The sequence below is a fragment of the Penicillium canariense genome (genome assembly GCF_028826845.1).
Source record: "Penicillium canariense strain IBT 26290 chromosome Unknown utg000003l_segment0_segment0, whole genome shotgun sequence".
NCBI lineage: Eukaryota > Fungi > Ascomycota > Eurotiomycetes > Eurotiales > Aspergillaceae > Penicillium > Penicillium canariense.
Window position 1 is genome coordinate 3952283 of NW_026622730.1, and position 12805 is coordinate 3965087.

The 12805-nt window shown below is 52.5% G+C and overlaps 6 protein-coding genes across 6 annotated transcripts; 4 read left to right on the plus strand and 2 right to left on the minus strand.

The window, feature by feature from the left end:
* Positions 1–363: 363 nt before the first annotated feature.
* Positions 364–2103, plus strand: N7482_006297 (uncharacterized protein; the record flags this gene model as incomplete). Its single annotated transcript, XM_056688422.1, has 4 exons — positions 364–1073; positions 1138–1498; positions 1550–1963; positions 2020–2103. The coding sequence occupies 4 exons, from the start codon at positions 364–366 to the stop codon at positions 2101–2103; spliced, it is 1569 nt and encodes a 522-aa protein (XP_056543977.1).
* A 156-nt stretch (positions 2104–2259) lies between these two features.
* N7482_006298 (uncharacterized protein) lies at positions 2260–4050 on the minus strand (the record flags this gene model as incomplete). Its single annotated transcript, XM_056688423.1, has 1 exon — positions 2260–4050. The coding sequence occupies one exon, from the start codon at positions 4048–4050 to the stop codon at positions 2260–2262; it is 1791 nt and encodes a 596-aa protein (XP_056543978.1).
* A 573-nt stretch (positions 4051–4623) lies between these two features.
* ysh1 (cleavage polyadenylation factor subunit YSH1) lies at positions 4624–7609 on the plus strand (the record flags this gene model as incomplete). Its single annotated transcript, XM_056688424.1, has 5 exons — positions 4624–4776; positions 4835–4932; positions 5168–6314; positions 6369–7017; positions 7077–7609. The coding sequence occupies 5 exons, from the start codon at positions 4624–4626 to the stop codon at positions 7607–7609; spliced, it is 2580 nt and encodes an 859-aa protein (XP_056543979.1).
* Positions 7610–7767: 158 nt separating this feature from the next.
* N7482_006300 (aminotransferase, class III) lies at positions 7768–9374 on the minus strand (the record flags this gene model as incomplete). Its single annotated transcript, XM_056688425.1, has 5 exons — positions 7768–8022; positions 8082–8534; positions 8594–8940; positions 9002–9313; positions 9362–9374. 5 exons carry the CDS (start codon positions 9372–9374, stop codon positions 7768–7770), a joined length of 1380 nt encoding a protein of 459 aa, XP_056543980.1.
* An 809-nt stretch (positions 9375–10183) lies between these two features.
* On the plus strand, positions 10184–11095 carry N7482_006301 (RNA-binding signal recognition particle subunit SEC65; the record flags this gene model as incomplete). The annotated part of the gene is made up of 2 exons (XM_056688426.1): positions 10184–10640; positions 10740–11095. The coding sequence occupies 2 exons, from the start codon at positions 10184–10186 to the stop codon at positions 11093–11095; spliced, it is 813 nt and encodes a 270-aa protein (XP_056543981.1).
* Positions 11096–11703: 608 nt separating this feature from the next.
* N7482_006302 (uncharacterized protein) lies at positions 11704–12669 on the plus strand (the record flags this gene model as incomplete). Its single annotated transcript, XM_056688427.1, has 2 exons — positions 11704–11733; positions 11779–12669. The coding sequence occupies 2 exons, from the start codon at positions 11704–11706 to the stop codon at positions 12667–12669; spliced, it is 921 nt and encodes a 306-aa protein (XP_056543982.1).
* Between the last annotated feature and the right edge of the window lie 136 nt (positions 12670–12805).

Genomic DNA, 12805 nt, shown 5'->3' on the forward strand with positions numbered 1-12805 from the left:
CGCGCCTGAAACCAGCACGGCTTAACTTTGCTTCTTTTCCACTCCCAGCCAATCAGCTTCGCCTATAGCCACCCTTCGGTCGCAGACATCGGCGATGCGCCACAGCCTCATCTGACATGCTTTTAGGCATTCTGGGGCGATGAAACTATGAAACAGCTTTATGCAACGCACTTGGTTTTCATGCTTCACTTCATGCCGCATCGAGTATTCTTCGCGAAGGGTGAGGGGCCCCGTCAAGCTATAAAGGCCATCACATTCCCACAGCCGCAATGACTACTGGATCGATTCCAACCACAAGTTTCTTGTTTCTGTTTCCCTGTTCACTTCCTGACTCTAATATCGGATCCCGATTGACCTGGACCTATGGCGTCAGTGATTGGCCGGAAAGCCGTGCAAGGCATTGCTGCAGGGATTGGTCTTGTCTCTGAAGTCCGATCGGCTCATAAAGCAAAGAAGCAGAACCACCAAGGACAAACAGGCGAAGAAGCAGACTTTCAAACCGAAAGGAGACTCGATGACGAGCAAGAACGGCACGACGAGCCTCCATTGTATTCGGTGGACGGCGAGGGAGCGATTTGCCCGGGGAGCGCGGCCACTGCATCTCTAGAGGAGCAATGGGCACTTGATGAGGCACAGGAAGAGCTACTGCACTCCACGAAAGGCCATCTCGTCGCCTCGGAGAGTAAGAAATCTCAGGACCGCATTGATGAAGCCGGTCTTGCCCATAGATTCGCGTCAGCATATCCTGCACCACCGCCATATTCACTCATCCAAGATGCGCCCCTCCCCCAGCTACCTGCGCCCGTTGTGCTGCCGCAGCGCAGACCCAAGAATCGCGAACGCGGCTTCATCCGTGCGTATGCACCCGTTTTGAATGACTGCGGCATCGACCAGGACATGTTCATCGACTTCCTCAATACCGCGGAGAAGGCCTGTCAAGCCTCCCCCTGGCTGAATGCGATCAACTTGGCTTCGATTGGAACCATGTGGCTGCCATCGATCACTGGAATTGCCGTTTCCATCGCCATTCAGATTGCCACCGATGTTGCGATTGCCGTCGAAGGCCGTCGAAAGTGAGTAGTATATCGGGACATGAAACACTTTGTAAGAGCCATAGCACTGACTATGATTGGTCAGGACCAATACCTTTTTTAACAAGATCAACAAAGAGTTTTTTCAGCCCCGAGGCCTCTACTGCCTGATCATGACCTGGAATCCAGAATTGCCAGATGCCCCATCGACTACCATCGACCTCAACTCGCTCCTTTCCAAAGCTGCGGGTGGTGGGGGCTCTGACATGCTGGGCCGCCTTCGCCATAGGTTCAAATCCTCGGATGGGGAAGCCTATGGTAATATCTTCCCGGAGGTGGCCCCGCTGATCTTCCCTGAGATTGATCAGTTAGCATCCGACCAAGACGCGGAGAAGAAGCTGGCCAAGATGAAGAAGAAAAAGGAGTTCGTGGCTGGCTATATGGACAAGAGAGCCCAAGCTAGATTTGTACGAATTCATTTAGCCTGTTTTGTTCACGCCAACTAACTCGTTCTCGAGGCCGCCAAAAACCCCGATAGTTATTTGAGCCAAGGTCCCAAACCGACCTTTACCTCCCGATACGCCGACCCCAATCATCCGGCAAGCAGCGGCGACCCTCTCGCTCTGGTCACAGGCGGCCATTTCACCATGGGCAAGCTGAACAGTATGAACGGCCGAGGCTCACGGGAGGCACTAGATCCATACTCAGCACGCCGAGATCTGGGTTCAAATCCACCAGCTCCTCATCAACGGCCGTTTGGCCTGTTTGATGCCATCAGTACCATTCGAGATCTACGCAAACCCCAAAACAGTGCTTCGCTGGGCGGCTCTGGCGTGGATACGGGTGGCAGGGGATTGGACCGAATCGCTTCGCGCCGCGCGGAAAAAGACAACATTGGACCTTTAACACCCCTTGCAAAATTGTTGAAGAAGGTATTTGATCCTGACTCCCCTAGCTGTGGAATGCGCGGTACTAAGCTATAATATAGAAAGTCTTATATTTGGCGATTGTGAACATGCCCTCGGAGGATGAAATGAGTCGGGCCCGCGAGGCCTTGGGACAGGCGCCATGATATAAGACACCAACCGTGGCGAATACCCTTTAAATAGATAAAGCAGAGCGTCCAGCATCTTTAAGGCGAAAAGCAAAGTGACTTGGCTTACCATGCTGTAGAGTGTCATTTGAGCAGTACGCCGTATGAATTAAGATTACAAGTGTCTCGGCCGGGTCAAACTCCACGATCCTCCTTCGGGTCCCTTGAGTAGCCCTTTTGAACATGCTTGCTAGCTCGACCGTCTGCCTCGACAGCAAACAAGATGTCCCGAACTTGAATCCCTCGCCCCTTCTCCTGATCCTCTCGCCATGTCCCAAGCCGTCGCTTTGATTGGCCGGCCCCGTTTTCTCCCGAACGATTGGGCTTCTCGGGCCCAGTGGTTGGAGTCGGAGGAGCGGGTCGAGACGGGGTTGAGAACCCACTGGAGGAGCCTCCGGGTTTTAACCATGAATAGGACTTTTTGGCTCCAAACATGCGGCCAGAAAGCATGGAGTTCGTGGCAAGTCGCGCCGTTTCCACAGACTGCTGGTGCTGTTGAACCTCGTTGGCCTTGGTGTCCATCAATTTCTTTGCCTCCTTCTTTGTCATCGACTTTTTGCTGTCGAAGCTGGGCGCCCTCTCCCCGATCGGGGTAGAGGGGGCTGAGCCCATAATGTCGGCAGAGTCGGATCGATTGCCTGTGCTTTCACCGACGATTGCACTGGCGCTTCTCTTGGTTCTTTTCGCTGCGCGCTTATTCTCCTGCGAGTTTTCTTTTGTGATGAGCCCCCGGTAACTCTCTGCCACGGGTTTCTTGGCAGCTTCCACGGTATCTGGATTAGGTCCTAGAATGTACATTAGTATGCCAATAAGCCTAAACGCATTCGAATGGTGGCTGTCCTTACTTTTTGAAGGGGTTACGGTATTTCCTGCGATTGGACCCAGAGGCTGCGCAACATCAACCCACGCGTCAGGAACCACTCCGTGGGAGTGCGCTCTTCGGCTACGCGCCAGCGTAGAAGAATAGTCAATCACCCCCCTTAGACGCTCCTCGCACGACAAAGACATGAGATTCAGGATGTCCACAAGAGGAGCGCCCTCCTGATTGAGAATGGTCTGACCGGTTCGCACAACCGATGACCCATCCGGACCAGTAACTTCGATCGGAGCCTGTCGGCCGGGCACGGGATGAAACAAGCCTTCTGAAGGAATGCGTACTCCAAGGTCAAACCCACGCTTCTGAATTTTCTGTTCCAGAAGCTTTGCGAAGAGGAATGGTTCTTGGAGATGGTATTGCGCTCTTCGCGCAGCCTCTGTATCTGCACGGCTCGGAGGATTGCTGAGAAATGAGGTTTGTGAAGCTGGCTCAGATGAGAATGAGCCCTGTGCGATGGCTGCCTTGGCGTGGGGCAGTTCACCGAAACTGCTGGAAGCAGAAAGAGTCCCTGTTGCGGACGCCTGCGAGGCAAAAGAGGTGTTGATAGGCGGTGGCTGTTGCGACTGCTGAGCTCTATTGGGCGCCTGCGCCTGCGCATTCGGCCCGGAGAAGCTGCGCGTGAGAAACGCCTCTTCTTCCCTAACATCAATACCGGACGATGCCAGCACATCCGTCAGCTCAGCCGCATCAGTCGTCTTGTCGACAGGACGTGAAGGAGGCCCCATCGTCCCTTGGGCGGGCGGTGCGTGGGTGGGGGTGGATGTCATGATATTCGCGCCGACTCCGTTCATTGGAGGTTGGCTTGGAGGAAGTTGCATTGCGCCGAAGCTGGGGGAGGCATACGGCGACTGCGATTGTGACGAGGGAAGTGGCGACAGTCGTGGCTTCTTTTGAGGCGGAGGTGCGGCGCCTCCATTGATGGGCGATGTGGCGTTGTGGGGTGAGGGCGAGGAGACTGGAGGAGAGAAGGGATGGGTAGAGAACTGGGGCGGAGGCTGCTGCTGCTGCTGCTGCTGCCCCTGCTGTTGCGGAAGGCGTGTCTGCGCCATAGTGAAAGTGATTTGGGCGTGAGGTGAGATGCAAGATATGGCAGGTTGCTATTGCGCAGTCCGAGCGAGATGAAAGCACGTCCGCGCGAGGTTATTCAAGTGAGCGAGTTGCTCGCACCACCAGATGTCACCAGACGTGACCATCTCAGAATACCAGCTGTATCATGGATTTAACACGTAGCACAAACAGGAGGGATGCACGAGGTCGAAATGGCAGCGAGGTTGAAGATGGAGATGCTGGACGAGGGGGTGTCAGGGAGCTTCTGGCGTGTCTAGAGGTTTTGCTCCGCGCATCGCGCCGGGCACGTGACACAGCTTAGTTAATGCCTGCGGGTCTTTGGGAGTTGGTCCTTCTTCGACCCCATCGGCATTCGTTTCTCTATTCTTTGCGCTTACGACAATTCTCTGTCGTGTCCGTTATGGTACTGCTTTCCACTCTGAATTGAGTGGCAGCCTTTCCTGATCACGCGACCAGGGCAGTGGTGCCCTTGGATCGAGTGCTTCTGACGCCAAAATTGACCGCGACACAGCTCCTACTTGGACTTCATTGCAGGCGCCAGTCTTCTCGCCACCATGGCGACTAAGCGCAAAGCCTCGGCAATGGGCATGGGGATGGATGATGAACCGGCTGATCCATCGGATGAGCTGGCATTCTATTGCCTAGGTGGAGGAAACGAGGTCGGCCGATCATGTCATATTATTCAGTACAAGGGCAAGACAGTCATGGTATGTTTGACTCCGCGTACGCTATAATTGAATCTTCACTTATGTGTAACCATTATAGCTTGATGCTGGTATGCACCCCGCCAAAGAAGGCTTCTCTGCCCTTCCGTTCTTTGATGAGTTCGATTTGAGCACGGTCGATATCCTCTTGATCAGCCAGTACGTGGAAAGCCCTTATCCTTCCTTCAGGCTTGAATTAGTGGAGCCCGGGACAAAGTGGGAGCTGTGTTGTCCTCTGCTTGTATATGATGAGAAGCCCGATACAGTTCAATGCCATGCACCTTTCCATTCATTGCCTATCCTGTTGTGATTTCCTTAGATATTCTCCAGTGCTTTCTTTCACTATGTACACTCTCCATGCATTAAGATACCGACTAATTTGTTGCGTCAATAGTTTCCATGTCGACCATTCCTCTGCTCTCCCATATGTCCTCAGCAAGACAAACTTCAAGGGTCGTGTTTTCATGACCCACGCGACCAAGGCCATCTACAAATGGCTGATCCAAGATAACGTTCGAGTCAGCAATACGTCTTCCTCCTCAGACCAGCGCACTACACTTTATACTGAGCGTGATCACCTTTCAACTCTTCCCCTCATCGAAACAATCGATTTTAACACTACACATACAATCAATAGTATCAGGATCACACCATTCCCGGCAGGCCATGTTCTGGGTGCCGCTATGTTCTTGGTATCTATCGCTGGGTTGAACATTCTTTTCACCGGTGACTACTCTCGTGAAGAAGACCGGCATTTGATTCCTGCGGGGGTCCCCAGGGGTATCAAGATCGATGTCCTGATCACCGAATCCACATTCGGCATATCGTCCAACCCACCACGGCTGGAACGTGAGGCAGCGCTTATGAAGTCCATCACAAGTATTTTGAACCGTGGAGGACGTGTTCTGATGCCCGTGTTTGCTCTTGGCCGTGCGCAGGAGCTGCTTCTTATCCTCGAGGAGTACTGGGAGCGGCACCCCGAGTTGCAAAAAGTTCCAATCTATTACATCGGTAACATGGCTAGACGATGTATGGTCGTTTACCAGACATATATTGGTGCCATGAATGACAATATCAAACGGCTCTTCCGGCAACGCATGGCCGAGGCTGAGGCGAGTGGAGATAAGAGCGTGAGCGCAGGCCCATGGGATTTCCGCTTCGTCCGAAGCTTGCGCAGCCTGGAGCGCTTTGATGATGTAGGGGGCTGTGTCATGATTGCCTCACCTGGTATGCTCCAGACAGGGACAAGTCGTGAGCTTCTTGAGAGATGGGCGCCAAGTGAGCGCAACGGTGTTGTCATGACAGGCTACAGCGTGGAAGGTACTATGGCCAAGCAGCTGCTTAACGAACCTGACCAGATTCCTGCCGTTATGTCGAAAGTATCAACTGTCCAAGGCCGTGGTCGTGTACCGGGGGGCAACGACGAAGACCAAAAAGTCATGATCCCACGTCGGTGCACTATTGATGAGATTAGTTTTGCTGCACACGTCGATGGGGTAGAGAACCGTAACTTCATCGAAGAGGTGGCTGCTCCGGTAGTGGTATGCGATTGTGCCCCCTTTCTTTGTCCTGTTGAGTACTGACGGCTTTTGTAGATTCTCGTGCACGGTGAGAAACACCAGATGATGCGACTGAAGTCTAAGCTGCTTTCTCTCAACGCCCAGAAAGCGATTGCGACCAAGGTCTTCACCCCAGCCAACTGCTCTGAGCTCCGTATACCCTTTAAGAAAGACAAGTTTGCCAAGGTTGTTGGCAAGCTTGCAGAGATCGCACCCCCTTCTGAGCAAGACGACGGGCAACTAATGGCCGGCGTCCTGGTTCAGAATGGTTTCGATTTGTCCCTCATGGCTCCAGATGATCTTCGTGAATATGCTGGGTTGACCACAACTACTATCACTTGCAAGCAGCATCTCACTCTCAGCTCTGCAAGCATGGACCTCATCCGATGGGCCCTTGAAGGTACTTTCGGGGCTATCGAGGAGGTTGGCTCGAAGACAGAGACAAAAATCAAGAAGGAGACAAATGGCGCTACGATTGATTCCAGCACCGAGGAGGCTGCGGACGAGGAGATACCCATGGAGGAAACCCAAACATTCCTGGTCATGGGCTGCGTTACTCTACGTTACCACCCGCGAACTCGTGAGATTGAACTCGAGTGGGAAGGGAATATGATGAACGATGGTGTTGCTGATGCTGTCATGGCCGTGCTACTCACGGTTGAGAGCAGTCCAGCCTCTGTGAAGCGTAAGCAAGTCCATACAATGTGGTCATCTCATCTAAGCTAACAACAGCCGGTTCCACAGAATCTGCCAAAAATAAGCACCACCACCATCATCACGGCGATGATCACATTGACACCTTCCGTAACCCTCATGCTCACCGTGGACCCGAAGACCGGCTAGCCCGCCTCCTCATGATGCTGGAAGCGCAATTCGGCTCGGAAATCGCGCCCATCGAACGCCCTCGTGTCCCAGCTGATCTTGTCAACGGTACTACGGAAGCTGCAGAGGATATCAAGGAAGAACGCCTCGCGGATATTGAATCCGCGGAACTCGACCGCCTCCACGCCCTCGGAATCCCTGTTCCCGGCCTTGAAATCAAGGTGGACAAGCATGTTGCTCGCGTGTGGCTTGAGAATCTGGAGGTTGAGTGCGCCAATGCCGTGTTGCGCGATCGCGTGCGCGTGGTCGTTGAAAGGGCAATCGAGACTGTCGCTGGTCTCTGGGCGCCTACCTCTATGCCCAAGGAGGTTGTGGTCTCCAATGGCTCTGCGAAAGCGCAGATGGAGGTTGATGCTGCCGCAAAGAAGGCGGCTGCCATTGAGACTCAGGTTTGACCTATCTTGAGTTTTCATACCTGTACAATAACGAGATATCTTTACAACATGAACCATTTTAGTGATCAACAACTTTTTGTACTATCCTCGGCTTAGTATCCACAAAAATTGCTTCTATTCTAAGCGCTTAGTTAGAAAATACGGCTATGGCCGCGGAGTTAATGCTCCAACTCCGCAAGGACGTCCGTCAAAACCCTGGCAAAGACATCCACCAGAGTATCGATTTCTTCCCTAGACACAATGTAGGGTGGTGCTAACACCACATGGTCCCCACGGATGCCGTCCACTGTACCCGAACATCCATAGAGCGAGACGGCATAGTCTGGCTGCAGGCCCTTTTCTTGGATGTGAAATGATAGGCGGGTATTCGGGTCGAATGGCTGTTTGGTAGCTCTATCTTTGACAAATTCAACCTGTAAGCACAGAGGAGTCAGCAAAGATGTTTTCCCATGGTAGTAATTCGAGCACCTACCCCCCAAAACAGTCCTTTGCCACGAATATCCCCCACATTGGGGTGATTCTGAAACTGCTGACGAAGCCGTTCCTCAAGGTAAGCACCCATCTTGCGCACATTCTCCAGCAGAGACTGCTCCTTGATGGTCTTTTGAACAGCAAGGGCTGCAGCACAAGCAATTGGGTGACCCTGGTAAGTCTGTCCATGACGAAATTGGCCGGTGCCCTTGTCTATAGTCTGAACAATTGAGTCATGGATCAGGACCCCTGAGACAGGAGCGTAGCCGCCCCCGAGACCTTTTCCGATCGTCTGGATATCGGGGACGACGTCCTCCTGCTCCCAAGCATGCAGAGTTCCACAGCGCCCCATACCACTCATGATCTCATCGAGGATGAGAAGAGCGCCATATTTCTCGCAGACAGCTTTCATAGCCGGGAAATAACCTGGTACTGCAGGTACACATCCGAGCGCCTGTGATAGGGGACTGTCAGCGAGCGTCTCCATTTCGAGGGAGTGGTCGTTTTACATACCGCACCAACTACTGGCTCGGCAATAAACGCACACACGGTCTGGGGTCCAACACGCTGGAATTCTGCATCGAGCTCCCCTGCAAGACGAGCAACATAACCCGCATCAGACTCACCCTCCTTCTTGCCACGGTATGCATAGCAAGGAGAAACATGAGACGTGTTTTTGGCCAGGAGAGGCTCAAATGGTTGCCGGCGGAGCACATGTCCACCGGCGCCAAGTGCACCGAGGGTGGTGCCGTGATAAGAGGGCAGACGAGCGATGAATCTGGTGCGCTCAGGCTGTGGAGTAGGCAGCTCGAGGAAGTACTGGCGAGCCAATTTCAACGCTGCCTCAACGGCCTCAGATCCTAAATGTACGCATAAGTGATGATGCTAAAAAGCCCGAGGTCGTGCGCTGGGATGCCATACCGGAGCTAACAACAAAAAGTCTCGACAGTTTAGAGCCAGTAGATTCGGTGAGAAATTGAGCCAGGTCTTCTGTCACTTGAGTGCCGAAGAATGCAGAATGGCAGTATGAAATTTGATCCATCTGGTCCTTGATGGCTTGATTGATCTGCTCATGGCCGTGGCCCAAACACGAAACGGCTGCGCCGCCGGTGGAGTCGAGGAATTTAGTTCCATCCTCGAGAAAGATGTAGCTTCCCTTTCCGCCAATGGCCTTTCGGGGAATGAAGTGGGTGTCTCTATGCAAGACAGCACTGGACGTACCGGAGTGGGCGTCTGGCTCACGTCAGAAAGGGGCTCATATCAGGTGTCTCTTGTACCTACTAGTCGCGGTCATACTGAACCAATCGAAAGAGGCACTACTAGGAAAGAGTAGAAGACTGAAGCATCAGTGAAACCCATCAGGGTGGCAAGCTATCCCCTTATACCGTCGGTCGTTTCACCCGAGGCAATTGATGCCTGCGGGGGAGAGTGGGTTCGGCATGCCGAGCGGGAAGAAGCCGAGTGGCCTATTGGCTTCAAGTGCCGAACTGCCACTCCTCAGGGCTATCGTTGCAAGATGATTGATGGATGTTCAGCGGGGTTGCAAGAAGAAGTGGGGGATTAGTCTCCGCGGGCATGCCTGTCTAGGCTGGTGAAGCGCTCAGGGCGCTGCGGCAGACCGTGGACGCCTTCGGCATTGCCGTCCATGACTCAATTACAGAGGTCGTGCCAGGCTCGAGAGATAATAGGAAGGAACAACGATTAGGAGGTGATATGCAGTCATTATACTTTAGTGTCCGCGGAGACTGCTTATAGGCTAGATAAAGACATTCTTGCCTGCTGGCCTGGACTGATCTTCGACAGTCTGTTCCCATACTAAGACTATCTCCTTTCGAAACTCCCACGTTGAGCTTTAGGAACAGCCAATTGAGAGATACGAGGAGTATTAAATGTATGGGATCTGTTTGACCATAGTCTGTGTCTAACAACAAGCAAAGACAAATAGAGCAATGTGGGTGTTGTGGGTGTATACTTTGGTTGTTGTATGCATATTTGTTGATGGCGGCAACTGGCCAGTCTGGCCAACTCCGCCCGCACAGAACGGCAAAGACCACCTCCCGCACTTTCTTCCTTTCAACTCCACCACCTCCCAAACCACCCATCATGTCGCACTACGCCCGCGTCGAAGAGCTGTCTGACTCCGATCCCGATGAGGTCGCTCCCTCCGACTCGCTGGACCTCGACTCCATTATCCAGCCCGCAGTAATTCCAACCCGGCCGAGTCCACCACCTACGACCACTCCGATGGCTCAGCAGATGGCTCAGCAGATGGCTCAGCAGATGCCAGAGCCGCAGCGCGAGATCCCCAAACACTTCCAATGCCTCTATCCAGTATATTTTGACAAGACCCGCTCGCGCGCGGAGGGCCGCAAGGTCGGCTCGGAGCTTGCTGTGGAGAATCCTCTGGCTAGAGATATCGTGGATGCTGTGCAGATGTTGGGGTTGCAGGCCGGCCTGGAACCGGAGAAGCTTCACCCCAAGGATTGGGCTAACCCTGGCCGAGTACGGGTACTCCTCAAGAACGAAGATGGACGATTGGTGAACTCGAAAATCAAGAATAGTAAGTGTCCGCCTGAATGCTCTGGTTGGAGTGGTCTGCGCAGCACCTCCGGGGCGTCCAATGCTTGCATCAATCTTGACTGACCTGTACTCTTCGCAGAGCATCACCTCCATATTCTCGTTGCCCAGTACCTGAAAGCTCACCCGACCACGGAGCAATCACCATACCGCTTGCGAATTCGTGGTCTGCCCATGCCCGAGAAGCTTCCTCCCGCTCCTTCCGCTCCGCGTGGGTGGAAAGTTGGCAAGATCCTACCCATTCACTCGCCTGCCTACAGCGGCGGCGGTGTCAGCGATAACCCGTTCAAGGAAGCCATGGCCGAAATGCAGAGCATGCAGGGTATGCCCGGGATGCCATCCATTCCAGGAATGCCTGGTATGCCGGGAATTGGTGAGCCTTCGGGGACTGGCGCTTCAGAAAAGAAGAAGAAGGACAAGAAGAAGGGTAAGGCCTGATGGGTCTCATAGCTGGCATTTCCGTGTGCCTTCCACTTGCATTGCACGGCGACAGGCGTTCCTTTTCTTTTGCTTCCGATACGACAGGGGATAGAGGATATACGATTCCTTGATACCTTGACCGGCTAGTGTCCTAGGGAGCTGGCTGTGAGTATGTCACATATCTGCAGGGCTGGGCAGGGCTCATCTAGAATCATGTACAGTTAAAATTATATCAATATCACACTATGATGAAGGCCGAAAGACGAGCTCTACAATATAGTTGACTGATGGCTCTTAGTTAATGGTTTTCCGCAAGGGATGCGTTTTAGTTCCTTTTACTCTCTTTTTGCCCTTAGCAAATGAAGCCCAATTGTGCGACAATGAGAGTGGCGTACAGACTATGATTACAGTACAAACTCTCTGTCGTTTCCCAGCGCCCCGACTAGTCATCACGGGACCTATCACCCCTAGACATTCAACACTTTCCATCTCCCAACTCCGCTGGCAACTCTTCCACCCCTAAGCTCTCTGCAGTGCGAGTCCTGCAGAAAAGGAGGTTCGCTCAGTAAACGGCAAGACTGAATAGGGCTCTTTCAATAACCAAGTCTCGAGGCAGTCTGGCTAAAATGGATGAGGATTCTGGCAACAGTGAACCAGTAAGTGCATCCTTCTTCAGAGTGAATCTTCTAAGCTTCTGATAGCCCTCAAAATGGGACTTGTTCAACTATATCCCCTATATTCTCTCGTCTCATATCGACATATGTTTTGCTCCCTCAATGAGACACCAACCTTCTATTGTCACCATGGAAGAAATCCGAAGTGCGAAAGACCTATGCCTGTACAGTATGGGCGGCTGCAAAATCCTGGAGATCAACGCATCAACTATACTGAAAGTGGGACCTGTGGTTCAGATGGGAGAAGCAGAGGCCCTCTGCCTTCTGAAAAAAAGGACATCAGTCCCTGTTCCTGAAGTCTTCAATGCTTACACAATCGCGGATTGCGGGTTTATTTTGATGTCAAAAATACCTGGTCTCCCTTTAGAACAATGCTGGACAGGCTTAACTCAGGATGCCAAGAGTTCTATTGTCCGACAGCTTGGCGGTTTTATTCGGGAATGGCGCCAGATTAAAGGGCCGCTCTTCGGATCTATTGATGGTGGTCCATGCGAAGATATCATCTTCCAACATCCATGGGATGCAAAGCCCCGTCGCTATGGACCTTTCTTGACAAGAAAGGAATTTAATCAAGGAGTAGTAGAGGCTCTCCGCAACTCCAGACCCAATGCGCAGCTCACGAGAAGAGATGAGCCTCTGGTAGAGAGAATTCTCGCATCGGGTGACCAGGATGAAACAAAGGTGCTCACGCATGGTGACTTGCATCAAAGCAACATTATTGTGGAGGGTAATGTCGTGACCGGAATCATAGACTGGGGCGCAGCTGGCTATAGTGTATCGGCAAGGGAGTATTTTTGCTTGCGGTGGCAAGCGTTAGATCTAGACTGGAGGGATCTTATATCTACTATACTTGACGTCGACGAGTATGAGTTTTGGGCTGAAATTAATCAGTCCATGGTGGACTATACTGGGGTTTGAGCTATCCAGGCAGTGATGCTCTACTAGGAGATGGATAAGATCGAAGATTTTATATTTGAGGGCTCGCCTTGGGTTGGGTCTGGAGCAAGTTGTATATACGAGGAATCTTTTCATGCACGATTTTCTTTTATGTCCG